The sequence below is a fragment of the Crocodylus siamensis genome, chromosome 13 (genome assembly GCF_052110815.1).
Source record: "Crocodylus siamensis isolate JL-2025a chromosome 13, ASM5211081v1, whole genome shotgun sequence".
Classification (NCBI taxonomy): domain Eukaryota; kingdom Metazoa; phylum Chordata; order Crocodylia; family Crocodylidae; genus Crocodylus; species Crocodylus siamensis.
This window is the reverse complement of record NC_143407.1, coordinates 21,939,909-21,955,961: the sequence shown is the minus strand read 5'-3', so window position 1 is coordinate 21,955,961 and position 16,053 is coordinate 21,939,909. Positions and strand designations below refer to the sequence as shown.

The 16,053-nt window shown below is 50.0% G+C and overlaps 1 protein-coding gene across 1 annotated transcript in view; it reads right to left on the bottom strand.

Annotated features, from left to right (window-relative positions):
- Positions 1 to 15,088, bottom strand: part of LOC149854072 (ras GTPase-activating protein 4-like) — a 48,925-nt gene extending 33,837 nt beyond the window's left edge. The window contains exon 1 of the mRNA XM_090025544.1: positions 14,775 to 15,088. Coding sequence (XP_089881670.1) covers positions 14,775 to 14,839 — 65 coding nt within the window. The 5' untranslated portion in view covers positions 14,840 to 15,088. The remainder of the gene's footprint in view (positions 1 to 14,774) is intronic.
- Between the last annotated feature and the right edge of the window lie 965 nt (positions 15,089 to 16,053).

The window sequence follows — 16,053 nt, the reverse complement described above, 5'->3', positions numbered from 1 at the left end:
TGCTGCTGCCTGCTCGGGTGGGGGCAAAGCCAGCTCCTGGCTCTCCCCAGCCCTGGTGGTGCCCCTCCAGCCATGACCTGCAATCCCCCAGCCCTGCCAGAGGGGCCCCCAGCAAGCCCCATTTACCTCAGGCTCCAAGAGCAAAGAGTGAAGCTGAGCCAAGCAGAGCTGTGGCTGGCTGAGAGCCTGCAGCCCCGCCCTTCCCTCCCCACTCTCCCTCCAGGCAGGGCTGGGGGTTTCCCACCCTTTTGCAAGTAGCTCTTGCAGGCTGGAGCTCAACCAGCCGGCAGAGCTGTTTGCAAAAGGAGAGAATCCATGGGTTTCTCTGTTAAAAAGGAGAAATCCACATTTTCTCTGATAAAAAGGGGAAATCTGTGGTTTTCTCTGTTTTTCCATGGGAAAACAGAAAACCAGGATCCTTGTTAACTGGTATGGTAAATATTTATTTTGCAATTAACTCACGTTATGTACAAAAAGAGTCATTCTCCATATGAGATAGATGTCTCCTCCAGATTTACTTCTGTTTTGGCTAGTGATTCCCTTGATTTTCCAAGGACACTCCCCAAAACCTTGCATTTTTCCTGGCTGTTAATCAGTTTCTTGTTATGTTCCAAACTTAGTGGACATGGATAACTTATTGTCACTGAGAAAGGCAATTCATTCAAATTGGAACTTTCCGATGAGCAGTTTGATTAACAGGATTTTCTTGTCAAATACTGCTTGGGACTCTCTCTTGATTTGCACAACTACAAGAATGCTTTGCAGATGCTGGACTACGGGTATAAGAACTAAGTGAAAACAGCTAACAGCACGCGCTTCAAGAGTGAAAAATCTCTCTGACACCAACTGCTGCTGTGCCCCAGCTATCTCGAGATCCTGGAGGAAACAGACCATCTCTCTTGTCACCTGTTTGGTGAGAAATCATCACCATATAGCTAATTACAGGACTTTGCTTTGGTTTAAACTCATTTGCCTTTCAATACTTGTAGTAAATAAAGCTTTTCTGTCACTCATCGAATGAGGCATCGTGCCAATCCCTAGACTAGTCCAGAATCCTACATTTTTTTGGGCTTACACTGGGCAGAGCCAAGGAGGGAAAGAATGAGGGACCCAACAGAGGTGCTTGGATACCACAGGCATCATAATCAGAGGGCAGAATCTTTGGCCTGGTGGCAAAGCTCACTATGTTCAAGGTTGAGGAGCCCCATTGGCTTCATTGTGCTTTGAACCTAGAGGCAGCAGCAGGGCACCTTCACCTGTGTGTGTGCGTGGCCACAGCCTCTCTCCTTGAGGAGAAATGTCAGAGTTAGGAGCCTGATTTGGAAGGGAAGGGGAAATACCAGGATGGGGCAGCATCTTTTCACTGCAGCCACCCCAAGCAGGCTGGCCCACACAAAGCAGACAACTGCTACTAACAGGCAAGTAGTAAACGCAGGCTTGTGGGCATACTGGCCATTAGATGGAGATTTCCAGTCATAGGAAGAAATTAGGGGCAGGAGAGACCCAAACATGAAGCCAAGCAGATTTTTTTCCCCCTGAAAAACAGGAAGTCTTAATGATTTGCATCACAAGTGTCCCAGGGAGATGGTCACTGGGGGAACGGGGAACCCTCCCTGCGGTAGGACAGGGGATGAGGGTGACCCACTCCCACAAAGAAAGCCCTGAAACCAGGGCACACTTACCAATTTCAGGCCGGGCAGCACGGGATGAGCTGCGCCAAGAAGAACCAGCCCACGTGGTTTGTAAGCCACGCTTACTTCCGGTTGGAGCTGGCTTGGGCACCTGACGTCATCAGGGAACGTCGCCCAGTCAGAATAAAAACTGGAACTTGCAGAGATGGAGAGAGAGTGGGGGAGACACCCAGCAAGGAAGGTGCTCCCCACGCCGAGTGCAGGCAGCACTGGTGTTCAGCTGAAGAGCCAGCACCAATGAAGGAAGATAGGTCCGACAGAAGGGAGGACCTGGAGCAATGTCGCGGGATGGCTCAAGCCCCAGTCACAGGGGTTGTGAGGGAGGAGGGGCTGCTAACCTACTCCCTCAGGTTTTTTTTCTTGTTTTTCCTTTTCCCATTTTTGTTCTTTTGGTTTTTCTTCTTCTTTTGCTTTGGCTGGGGCACAGGCAGAGCTCTGGGAGATGGGAGTAGCCTCAAACGGCTGGCTGGCCGTGAAGAAACACCAGAAGGCCAGAGTGAACTAACCGCCCTGGAAGCGCGGGCAACATGAAGAACTAGGACTGATACAACCGAAAGGCAAGCCACACGAAGACCAAGTGACTCATCCCGGAGGCTGGCGTATGGAAGGAGTAATGCGGGGGCGGAGCTCCACAGATACCCATCAGGAGGCGCGAACTACTTGGAAGAGTCCTCAGAAGGGGAACCCACCACTGAAGATTCTATCAAAGTCGTGGCAGGAGAGTTTCTAGGCTTTCCCCAGGGTAATCGAGGACCCCTCCAGAGGTCACAAGACCCCACGCAACACCCAACACTGGGCACACGTGCTAAGGCAGCATGTGAGTGTATACGTGAAGTCAGGCTGGCACAACAAGCAAACCCTCCCAGGCCAAGAGAAATGTATTTTATGAGGAAGAGCTGTAAAAGGGGATGACAGATAAATTCTCCTGAAGAGAGAACCAAGCATAATACTTGTGAGAGGGCTGCTGGTCATGAGCTGGACTAGCATCATTGCTTGGATGCTGCACTGACTCTCTGCACTTGAGGTACTCTCTCCACAGCACTGCTCCCCATACTAAGCACCATGGCTGTCTGGAGGAAGAAATGGGGTTAGGCATCAAGGTGTTGGTATAACCTCCATTCAGCCTGATCCTTGTTATTTTTATTTATTTTTATATATATATATTATATATATATATAGATTGATGAGTCCCTTACAGCCTTGGATAACAAAAGGTGGGGAGACGGCGTGTCAGCTACTAATTTGGATTTCAAAGCCAGAAGTCCCACGTTCATTCTGCACCCACACACATAGCGAGCGATAGGCCCCACTGAAGTCCCTGCTGGAGAGGGAACAGGGCACCACACTGAGTAGATGTGGGTTACAAATGCCAGGGGCTTGGGACCTGGGGTCAGTTCCCTACTTTACTGCAGGCTTCTGGTGTGAACTTAGGTGAGTCACTTAACTTCCGCATGCTATAGTTCCCAACCAGTAGAAGAGAAGCACAGCTTTTGCATCTGATCTACTCTGGCAATTTGTGTGTGCCTATCTTCTTCCCAAAGGTGGCCGAGGGACTCACGATTTGTTCAGTGCGTTTCTAGAAAGAAAATACAAGCCTAATAATGGGCAATTTTCAAAGCCATCTATAAACTCGCCTCAGATAAAAATGACTGACCTCATTTTTTTTTTTTTATGACTATTGCTTTTTGTCCTTTTATGAGCACCATTCTGACTGCTCCTGCGTCACTTAGACTCTCTGTTATTTGACAACACATTTTCCAAAGCAATTTCATTTTATGGCGAGCTGATCATTCCTGTCTATGTGTTATGCTGAGAGTAATTTCAGGTTGCTAAGAATATATTTCTCCCAGCATTTCAATAATGTTCATATCTATAACTGCATTCTGGATAGGCTTTAAATGAAATCAGTGGATCTGATCCTATTAAATACATACTACTGCTGACAGTGCTTCCTGCCTTAGACAAACTAAGTAGGTAAAGAAGACGTTCATAGAAGGGGAAAAATTGGCCTGTACAGTTCCTTTCTGAAAGCCATGAGAGATACCATGACCAGCTCCTTAGCTGGAATAAGTCCATGCAGTTTCATGTTAGTCTTTGACCTATGCCAGATTTACCTCCATTAAGTAGATGACCCTAGGACTGGAAAAGGCAGCTGGCACATCATTTTCAATTGCCCCAAGATCTGGACAGTACCTATGCTTTGCATGTCTGTGGCACCTTTCATCCAAGTTTCTCAAAGTGCTTCACATACAACACTCAGTCCTCAGCTCACCTGTCAAGTATGTCAGTATTACCCATCCTTTCTGGGTAAGACTGAAACCCAGGGGGTTTCTTATAGCCCCAATTACTAGAGCATCCAAGCTGCACAGTGGCTAAGTGACTCATGTTTGTATAGTACCTAGCACGGGTTGCGGGTGAAGCACTAGGGTTGTAATTGCCTACCAGTAGTGGCAGAGCCCCCAGGAATCCCTTGCTCCAACCTACATGATAAATGTTTCTTCTCTACTCATAGTTTCATAGTTTCTAGGGTCGGAAGGGACCTGAGTAGATCATCTAGTCCAACCCCCCGCCATGGCAGGAAAGAGTACTGGGGTCAAACGACCCCAGCAAGGTGTTCATCCAGCCTCCTCTTAAACACCCCCAGGGCAGGAGCCAGCACCACTTCGCTTGGAAGTTGGTCCAAGATCCTAGCCGCCCTGACCGTGAAGTCGCGCCTCCTGATATCTAGTCTGCATCTACCCTCTGCCAGCTTGTGACCGTTATTCCTGGTCATTCCTGGCGGTGCTTGGGGGAACAGGGACTCCCCCAATGCCTGCTGATCCCCCTCACTAGTTTGTAACAGGCCACTAGGTCCCCCTCAGCCTTCTCTTGTGGAGGCTGAACAGGTTCAGGTCCCGTAGCCTCCCCTCGTAGGGCCTGCCCTGCTGTCCCCTGATCATGCGGGTGGCCTCCTCTGGACCCTCTCCATGTTGTCCACATCCCTCCTGAGGTGCGGCGCCCAGAACTGGATGCAGTACTCCAGCGGCGGCCTGACCAATGCTGCATAGAGGGGGAGGATCACCTCCATGGACCTGCTCGAGATGCATCTGTGGATGCATGACAAGGTGCGGTTGGTCTTCCTGACTGCCTCCCCACACTGCCGGCCCATGTTCATCTTGGAGTCAATGATGACTCCAAGATCCCTTTCCGCCTCCGTGCTGACAAGAGGGGAGTTCCCCAACCTGTAGGTATGTTGCCGGTTGTTCCTCCCCAGGTGCATCACTTTGCACTTGTCTATGCTGAATCCCATCCTATTCTCATCCGCCCACCCTTGTAACCTGTCTAGGTCCGATTGTAGCCTGTTGTTTCCTTCTAGCATGCCCACATCCCCCCACATCTTAGTGTCATCAGGAAATTTGAACAGGGTGCTTTTTACCCCCTCGTCTAAGTCACTAATGACTCTTCATGGAGCCAGACAGCCTCAAGACTTGCTGCACATGTGGATTCACAGCAGCAACTCATGTGCTAGGAGAGATCGCAGAGCCTCCACTCCTAACACAAATGCAAACACAGTGCTTGTGAGACGGTTAGTTTCTTCCCCATCTCCTCCTAGTAGCAGCCATTCTGCATTGCCCCCTCACTGCCCCAAAGCCTCCAGAAAAGGAGGACAGGGAGGATAGTCCAGCAGGGAAGAACAGATAGGACACCACCAGACTACTTGAAGGACCTGGCTCCAGTTCCTCTCTGTGAATCAGGTATATCTCCATTGCAGAGGTAACCTGGATGATCAGTACCTGAGTTACCTTGGCCTATGTGAGCAACTACACTCAAGTTCCTACACCCTCCCTACTACTGCAACCCCCACTGTGTCTCTAGGACCTCCTGGAACACATCCCATAAAGCTTTGTACTGTAGCAAGCAGAGCCTCTTTCTCCATAAACTGTGGGAAGATCCATCTGTCCTGGGGAACTGTGGGAAAGCACTGAGGACTACGCACTTGCTGATTCAGCTGACAGCCTCCCTGCAGAGGTGGTAGGCTACCAGCCACAGCAAAAGCAAAGCCTGGGCTTTCCTTCATACTCCAGGCCTAGCTTGAAATAAAAGCACACAACACCCTTTTACCCGAGTCTGGTGGGAGCAGGATTGCAATCAACTCTGTGGGAAAGATGCTCCTTATTCCCTATTAAGAGATGCAGAGAGATGGTGACAGCACAGCCATGCCTCCCAGCACTGCTGTGAGGACAGATGAAACAAAAAGACTGTAGGTTCTCCTACGCTTTGGTAATGGGGGGCTATTATTATTCCCTTAGGAGCATTATGGCTGAACAGGCATTTTTCATCTAAACAAAGGCAAGTAAACAAAGCAGGAGCCAGAAAGACCTGTTCATGCAGGAGGTGTCTACTCCAACCTAGCTGGAAGCCCCTTCCACGCTTCCTCCCAGCAGGGTTTTAATATCCAGAGTTTATTAGCAGCCTTCACTGTTGGGAGGGAGCGACAGTTCTCTAACAAAATGCCCTGGATTGAGTTGCATCTATCGCTTCCGGTGCCCGAGTCTTCTTGTCCCTAGGGTACGTTAATCATTGGTGATGCTAAATGAAGCAGGACTTTTGAATCAGGCTGCAAAGCAAGCCTCTAAAAAGAAAGGGCAGTAGCTCATTTTGCATGTATGGCTTTTTGTCTTTCACTTTTAAGCCACTGGTATTTTCCCTGGCTGCCAGGAAAATGGATGCCCAATAGGTCATAGAAGCGATAGTAAAAAAACAACAGAGAATGTTCGTTTTAGTGAGGCTGGCAATTTCTAAAGCCTCCTGGCTTAATAGGAAAATAGCATTAAAAGTGAGTCTAAAAGGTGAGCTGCAAAGGGATATAAAATGGATGCTGTGCCTTCTTCCTGTGATGGCTCTAGAAGTCCAAATGGGGGCTTCCAATATACTTTTTTCCCACAACAAGTGTTGTCTTCCCATTTTAGCTAGAGGACTCACTGAATGACTCAGAGATGGAGATGGAGAGTTCTAAGGGAAGCTGTTGGGTTCCTGACTAACAGTATTATTTTTCCCCTTACAATAATTTCCAGGATATTAAATAAGCCTTAAAGAGCTTTAAATGTCTGAATAAAAATAGCTTTTCTGCTCAAATAGGTTTAATTTGCTCTATATTCAAGATGTCACAAACCTCTTAGATTTCTATTAAAGCACAGAGGACTGGAACAACGTTTTCAAAACCACCTCAATGACTTGCAAACCTAAGTTCAACTGATTGTGAACAAGACTGAAGTGTCAAAAGCACTTTTGGAAAATGGGATTTTGCATTTTACCTTTTGAAAAATGCAAGACACACTTGTCTACATACGTTAGACAACTCAGGCTGGCTAGCATTTGCTATAATTCCCTAACAAAGACAAAGGTAAGCCACAGGTTAACAGGGTTTACCACAACCTATTAGCACACGTTCAGACTCAACTAGTTGGGTAAATACCAGAATTAACATGTTGTAACATGTATACACTAGGTATTATAACATGCTTGGTGCCTTCCTAGAAAAGGTACCATTAGTAAGACCTACATTTTTAAATGCAAGAATTAAAAAATAAAAAAGAGCGATAGCTTTAACATGTATTATGAAGAAGCAAAATCAGGGATCTTTTCTAAGCCATCTGCAAGCTAAAAGGGCTAAAGCGTTATTGTATAAGCCTCTAATGGTACTGCTAATGTACTAATGTAATTTTTGTCATTAAAAATTTACCAGTGAAACCACAGAATCTGCCTGTTCATCTTCTCCTGGAAGATAAGTAGAAAAATCACAAAAAAAACAATCCTCCCCCAAGTGTTGCAAGACAAGTCCAGCAGGCAGGTATTTTAACTGGGATAGAAATAGACACAGAAAAAGCTACAAGAATCCACCTCCCTCCCTCACATATCCCTTATACCTCTGCTCAGCCCCACACCCACACAACACAGCTGCACACTTTCAATACCCCAGGTTTCATTTTCAAAGGGGGTCTAAGAGAGTTTGACACCGAACTCCACCCTCAAAAATTCCAGATGTATCAGGTCACATGCAGATGAACATAAAAAGATAGACTGGTATAGCCAGAGGGTGAGAGCATTTGAGAGTCCTGTGCCCTCTCTCTGAGGAAGTGTAAGGTGCAGACCTGAGGTCTGTGCTCCAGCAACTGACTTCCGATCTCTGTCCCTGTGTTTCCCCATTTGGATACTGACATCTGTCTCATGGCCGGGGCGGGGAACGACACATTGGATACAATCTTAGATGGTACGCTAAGCACGGAGTGGCATGGTTGTATTGCAGCAGCAGCTTGGGTTACTCCAGCAAATAGAAATGAGCATCTTGCCTTTGCTCAGCTCACTGGCCAGGCTTCCAGATTGGTTTGTGCATTGGTATTTGCCAAGAAGGAAAGCAAAATTTTATTAGACTGTTGAGAGGCAGGATGTCCCTGCTCCGGCAGCTGTCCATGGAAACTGCCCAGCTTTTACTCCTGCTGTACAAGCTGTCTCCGTTGGGAGCCAGCAGGGCTATTCCGTCTGACAGTATCATACAGACAAACTTAGTCAATGAAGGTGAATCAACTGAGGGCGTTCATTCATGCTCCCTTCCCTGCTGGCACAGCAGCAAGCCTGGCAGAGATGCACAGCATCATGGCATCCCACAGAGCCACCAAAGTGGCAACAGGACCTCTTCACCTACTGACTGCTCTAACTGAAGTCGCTGGCAAGAAGATGCTATAACCATCCCCAACCAATTCTTGCTGCTCAATGCTGTGCCATCCGAAGACTAGCTAGGAATTAGTTAGCTGCCCAAATGCCAATCATGTTCCATTTGGGATGTCCTGGCTGAGCTGAAGAACACGCTGAGCATGGCCTTTGGCTGATGGGGGATAGGAAAGACTTGGGGTCAAGACCTACTGCCTTAATGAGTGGATGATGACGTACAGGATTAGCACAGTGGCCCACTGTCTCTGACAGCTCTGATCCCAGGATCCAGCCTACAGTGAAAGTATGTCTTGGATCCTAGTGCCTCTTCATCTGCATGGCAGACATGAGAGACCACTGACTAAAATTCACCCCTGGTAGAAATCCACCAACTTCAGTGGGGACAGCAAGAAACAATGCAGCTCAGGGAGCCTCCACTTACGCAAAGCCAGGACAGACACATGGCCTTTGGCCATGAACCAAGGTGTGCCATCACAGCAATGCACAGGACCAAAGACAGGGTTAATCCAATGCCATTGCAATGAAGGGAAGGACTCATGGGTATTCAGTGGGCTTTGGGTCGGGGCTGGGGAAAGCAGGGGCTGTTGCCACTCAGGTCCACAGAGCTGCTTCTGGAACCTGTACTGAGATGGATCAGGCAACCTGGCACAGCTGAGGATGGACAGCTGGAGCGAGATGGGTGGGAGGAGAAAGGGGGATGACTCTCACAACACCTGCCTGCACTATTTTTGGCTCCTACAAATCCCCAGTTGTCCAAAACCACCAAATCCCCCACTTTTATGTAGAACCCTTATCATCTGCATGCAAGTTGGAGAGGAGAACAGGTCCCCCTTCCCCAGGGCTGGTAGGATGCACTGCCAGAACCACAGCATGAAAACAGCATCTGGCTTGTGAGCATCTAGGTGGGAAACACAATCCCTCTGAAACATGAAGGATTATGGGCAGAGCAGAGGCTCCCAGCCAGTGGACAGGGTCATTCTTCCAGGAATGGTGGAAACAGATTTCACCCATCACAAGATCTTAGCACCTCAGTTCACATGCCAGCTACACCCCTAAGTGCCACGTCCTGCTGGAACCAGAAGCAACATGGAAAATCATGACTGAGGCACAGCTGACAAGCGTGAATGTATGCTTTTCCCTGGATAAGCAGGAGCAAGTCAGCGGCTCTATATCCCATTCCCTCAGCCCAGAAGCACTGACTGTTATGAATTTTGCCTAAAACACTATTTTAAGCTGGACCCAGATTAGCACTGAACACTGGCTAACATCCCTGAAGTCAACTGGAGCCAGCTTCTCTCTTTGTAATGTGTGCGACAAACAGGCCCTGATCAATCTTGTACAAACCAGTATCTAAAGATTTGGGACCAGGTCGAAATGCAACACCATCACTCAGGGGTTTGGTCTGATTCTAATGGAAGCTGACTCCACAGACACGCTGAGTCCAGTTATTAACTCACATGTATGTTACACAGGCGCAGACTCAGCTCAGCTAAAGTCCAGGGCAATAGCACAACAGAGGTAGGAAGAAAATCAGGCTAACAAACAGTAAAACTTCACACTGTCTTGCATTACATTGATGATAAGCTATAATACTATAAATCAAAGTTCTGCTATCAGTTGCTCTAGTACAGTGATTCTCAACCCTGGTTCCTGAGCCCCTTAAGGGTGCCATGGGGTGCCACACAACAGGTTTTTGCACACTGTCACGTGTGCAAACACCTACATATCATTCACAAGATAAAAGAGAAATTTCAAATAGGAATCCAGTGTGCCAAACATTATGATCTGTCATGGTCATTCTGAGTTCTTTGCAACAGAAAGAATTGTTCTTATATTTTTTCCAATCCAAAATATAGATGAAAGCTAAAAGCTGGCTGAAGTCAGACACAGAGAGTTGTAGCTGACAGAACTGAATCATCATGGCACGTAATGACCAGTGGTGTCCCCCAAGGCTCTGTTCCCGAGCCTGTACTCTTCAATGTCTTTATAAATTATCTGGGCTCTGGTGTCAGAAGCGGACCGGCTAAGTTTATAGATTGGAAGGCCGGAAGGGACCTCGGCAGATCATCAGGTCCAGCCCCTACATTAAGCAGGAAAGACAACTGGGGGGTCAAGTGACCCCAGCAAGGTGACTGGATGACACCAAACTATGGGGAAGAGTGTCCACACTTGAGGATAGGGTGCTGATCCAGGCTGACCTTGATAGGTTCACAAAGTGGGTGGATGAAAACCCGATGGCATTCAACACGGAAAAATGCAAGGTGCTCCACCTGGGGTGGGGAGGGGGGAACCCCACATCACACTTATAGGCTTGACAGTGCTGCACTTGCTAGCACCATGACCGAAAGAGACTTGGGGGGTCATGACTGACCACAAAATGAACATGAGCCACCAATGTGATGTCGCAGCTGGCAAAGCAAACAAAACTCTGGCTTGCATCTCAAGCAAGACCCAGGAAGATATCCTTCCACTCCACTCAGCCTTGGTGAGGCCGCAACCAGAGTGCTGCATCCAATTCTGGGCTGCGCAATTCAGAAAGGATGTGGAGAAGCTTGAGAGAGTCCAGGAGAGCCATGCACATGATCAAAGGACAAGAGAAGAGAGGCTGAGAGCCATGGGACTCTTCAGCCTGGAGAAGCGCAGGCTCAAGGGTGACTTGGTGGCAGCCTATAAGTACATAAGGGGTGTGCATTAGGATCTTGGGGAATGCCTGTTCACCAGAGCACTCCAAGGGATGACAAGGTCCAATGGTCACAAGCTCCTGGAAGACTTTTTTAGGGTGGACATAAGGAAAAACTTCCTTACTGACTGTGTCCCCAGAGCCTGGAATACACTCCATCGAGGTGATGCAAGCACCTACTCTGGACACTTTTAAGAAACATTTGGATGCCTATCTTGCTGGGATCCTTTGACCCTAGCTGAATTCCTGCCGCTTGAGCAGGGGGCTGGACTTGATGATCTTTGAGGTCCCTTCCAGCCCTAACGTCTATGAAATCTATTTTCCAAGGGGTGCCTTGAGTCTAACGAGGTTAAGAACCACTGCCATAGGCCAAGTAGGGAATGACTTCATTGATTTCACCTCATTGAGTCCCATGGACATAAATCTAAGGATTTGGCTTCTGAGAGTCTGCAGCTCTTCTTGTTTATGCTGTTTCCCATCTGGGGTAAATCCCTTGAAGCCCATAGAGTCACACTGGGGTAAAGTTAATAGAGGCAAAAGGAGAAATCAAGTTTTTTGCAGCTTGAGGGCTTTTGCAACTTCAGCCCATTACCAGCTGGGATGGACAGGCCCAAGGCTGTTGAAGGTCAAAGTGAAATTAAAAGATCGAGGGGTAAGTGTAGCACTGCTTTTCCTTCCATCTCCAACACATACCAGCACTGAGCTAGACCCCCTGAACTCTCCAGAATAACAGCCCCTGATGGCAGCTCCAAAGCATTTAATAATATAAAAGACAAACACAAAAAGGGCCAGTGAAGCCAGACCCGAGCTGGAACAGAGCCAAGGCAGGGCTCTCTCTGCGCTGCCTGAGGAGTGAAATTCATTCCTGGCAGCTGAGAAGGCAAACACATTAATATATTAAAGAAAAGCCTGACGAAAACGTCAGGGTGCCCTGTGGCCTGAATTGGATACCACTGCCATGCCAGCAGCAGCTGCCAATGTGCACAGTGACCACCGGCCTGACAGATCCGTTACCCCCAGGCTGGCGCTTGAGCACACAGCTGAGGTTCCCGGGTTGTTTACAGCCAAAAGGTGCAAGGCCTCAGCTAGAGCACAGCTACATGGGCCCATTGGCTTTGCTACAGCAGTTCTGATTTACCCCAGGTGAGGTGGCCTACAGAATCACGATCTCCAAGGTGCAATCAGGGAAGCTGCTCCAGCTTCACCCCCACAGGCAAGAATTTGCCTAGAGTGCAGGTGTACCCACAGAGGCCCAGAAATACACTGGGCAAGGCCCTATGCTGCTACAAGTGGGCACAGCTCTGTTAGTGCAGCCATGCTACTTTACACACTGACTGCAGATCTGTATCAATGTCAGAAAGCCATTCTTTAAGTTAAACCCAGTTGTTTCACATGGAGTGGCAGCAGGAAGGACTGGGATCTTTTCTTTAGGTCCAGAGTCCAGACTGCCATGGTAGCAGAAGGAAACCGCTGCTGCAGCAGCACAAAGCTGTCAGACTTTATCTGTTCCCCTCTGAATGAAGAGCCACTGGACCAGATTCTGGTCTTGTGCTGCCATTACATTGGCACCAGGTCTGCTGTGTTCAGCAAGGTGCCGCCTGGCGTAGCTTGGTGTAAGGAGACCCATCATCAAGTATGAGCCCTTCACAACACCCCCCTGAGACAGGACAGGGCTGTCACTTTGTCACAGGTAGGAAATGGAGGTCCAGTGAGGCTACTTGAATTTCCCATGGTCACATAGGAAGTCTGTTGCACAGCAAGGAACTGAGCCCAGATCTCCCATTCCCCCCGCTGCTCTAACCACTGGGCCACTCTTCCTCAGAGTCAGGCTCAGGTATTGGAAGGGGGGCTTCTGGGATTGCTCCACCATCTCCTTCCACCCCATGCCCATGCTCTGCAGCTGCTTCAACAGCTCAGGGAGGAACAGTGCTGCTATCCTGAGGCGTGGAAGAACCAGGACTCCAGTCTACCCTGTGGCAGCCCAACATATGACTCCAGAGGGCCTGGGTGAGCAACAGCCATCACCCAAAGGGAGGTCAGACCATCAACCTCAAAATGATGCACATCTACTAGCAACATGGACTGGCTGCTTCTGGGCCCAGGCAGCTTTTATGTGAGGCACTACGCTAGCCCGTGGCTCCATAACTGTTCTTTCAGGCTCTGAAACAGTTCTGCACTCTCTAAGGAAGCAACTGGCCCATCAAATCCACAGCTTTGGCCAGATCTCAAATCCTTTTGCTCCACCAGTCTAGTTGGCGATGCCCACTCACCATCTAGAGGGGCAGAGATGTTGCACCATCATTTAGCCAGGTTCTGCACAATATAAATCTGACCAGAATTTGGCTGCAAAGTTAAAGAAAAAGAAAGAAAGAAAAGAACCACCACTTCCACTGTAGGGCTGGTCCTAAGAGGACTGCACTGAGCAGCTGGCGAAAGGACCATTTGCCTTGTCTTGTTTTCACAAATAGGGAAACTGAGGCACAAGCGGGGGAAGCAACTTGCTGAAGGTCACCTGGCAGCGGGGAGTGAGTGCTAGGGACAAAACACACTTCTCCTACTTCCCAGCCCTGCGCCCCAGTCGCTTCACCTCTCCGCTCAGCCTACCCATTCCCTGTCATGATCAACGCAGGCTGGGGGCAGGTCATTTCTAAGATGTTCTTTCTTTCACCCTGATCCTTCCCTCACCCATACCCATACCCATCAGGAGCAGGGTGGTGCCTTATAGATGTAAAGCCCAAATCAAGCCCTTAGAAATGCAAACGTTCCATGTCTTTGCTGATTTATTTCTGTCCTTTTTCCATTGCGATTGTTGGGGGGTTTTCTTTTTTTCTGGCAGCCTCCAAGTCGCAGCGCCCTGAAGGCTGACTCCCGAACACAAACAAGCTTCAGGAAAGCTGTCCCAGCCCAGCTGAGATGAAGCATTTAAAAGGGGAAGGTGTTTAACAAAAGTGCCCCTGGGGCAAGAAGCAACGTCTTGCCCGTTTTGTTTACCGGCTGCTTTCCATCACCCCTGCAACTGCCACCCACCCCGACCGTCCCTCTGCAAAACATCCAGTCCTTGGGAGAGAAAATGGTCACTTGATGAAGGAAATCAAGATTGAGACAGGAAGCAAGAACAGCCTCTTTTGGATCTGTTACGCTTTCTTTGGTTGTGAGCCAGCGTCTGCAAAACTGAACCCACATGAGGAATAAGAAAGGTGCTGAAGACGTGTAGTTCCTACTTTCTAGAGCCACCAAACATGCCTGCAGAGGAGGGGTGTGTCTGTGCGCTGGGCGAGAGCCCGGAGCATGCACTGCCACTGGACAAGGCTGCGCGTGAGCCAGTAACACCAGGAGCCCAGCGCACGCCCGGCGCCCCAGGACCGCGCCAGACAACGGGCAAGAAGGGAGGAGGTGTCGAGCCTGCCGAAGACCTGCGGTCGAGCAAGACCTCGGCGGGAGAGGCCGGACTAGCCCCGAGGAGCTGCCTGCGGGGGGGGCGCTGGGAAGCAGTACCCCTTCCCACACGTGCTTCCAGGGGCTGGGGGGCATGAGCGGGTGAAGGAGAGGGGGGCTGGCGCTTACCGTGCCCGTGTGGCCCCTTTCCTGTGTCCAGACCGAGCTCCAGCCACAAATACTGGTGGCAAGCAGCGGAGAGCCGGGCGGCTCAGACAAAGCCCCTTCCCCACCGCCTCCAGGGCCCAGCTGGTACTCACATGTCCTTAGCGGGCAAATTCTTCCCTTCAACTACGCGGATGAACAAAGAGCTCCTCTTGGCCATTGCAGGTGGCGGCGGGATGCTGCGGCGGGCCGAGCCCGCGCCGCGAGGGGGCCGGCGCTGCGGGGAGCGCCGCGGCTCGCTTCATTCACCATGTGTGGGAGCGGGGCCCGCCCCCGCCAATCGGAGAGCTCAGCGAGCGGGAGGGGCGTGGCCCGGGTGTCCCCTCCAGCCGCGATTGGGCGCGGGGACCGGCTCTCGCGCCCCGAGCGCGGCGGCCGCGCGAGCAGACGTTACGAGCGGCCGCGCGGCTCCAGCCCGGCGCCCCCCGCCCCCGCCCCCGCCAGGCGAGGCCCCTCGCTGCAGCTCCCCGTCGCGGGCGTACACCACGTCCGGAGTCGCTCTAGACGCACACTGGTGGGACCAGCCAGCGCGAGCAGGTCACGAGCCTCCCTTCGCCGCCCCGAATGGTTCCTCGAGTGAGAGGCCTGCAGCAAAGGCTCCCCCGGCCCCAGCTCGTCCGCGGTGGAGGGCGCGCGGGCCCTGGCTAACCGGCGACACTCTTGAAGAGGTGACTTCCCAAATCTTCCGCAGCCCTGCATCAGGGGCCTCGCAGGTAGCAATCTAGAAAGCCAAGGATCCGACAACCTGCAGCAGAGCGTCGCATGGTTGATGTTTGGTGCGTGCCCAGGGATGCTCTCAACAACTGGCTCAGGCACGCTGCCCAGAGCCGTGTTGGAGACCCCTTGCAGGGCGCTAACAGTGACCACGTGACATCAGACTTTTTTCCCGTGTGGACAGAAACGTGGGAGGGACCATATTTCAACAACAGCCTTGGAAACGCTGCAGAGATCCTGCCGACCAGCAATTCTCAACCAGGGTCCTGTGTCACCCTGGGATGCAATGAAACCCTTTTGAGGATGATGCAGGATATTGGGCAATATTAGCACTGGTAGGAGTGCAAACTCCTACACATGATTCACACGATAAATCTAGAGATTTCAAATAGGAATCAACAACATTTTGCCCTGTTGTGGTCTTTCTAAGTTCTTTGCAATAGAAGGATTGCTCTATTATTTCTTCATAGTCAAAAAACTTGTGAAATCTAAGAGCTGGCATTTTCTGAAGGGAGCCCCGAGTCAAGGAGGGGTGCCTTCAGTACCACTGGTGTCAGCATACCAAGAGCTTGGCAAAACATGATAATTAGGGAAGCATGCAGCTATCTCCTATTACTATTGCAGTAATTGAAGTAAGGAGTAATTTTGCAGTGGCAAATA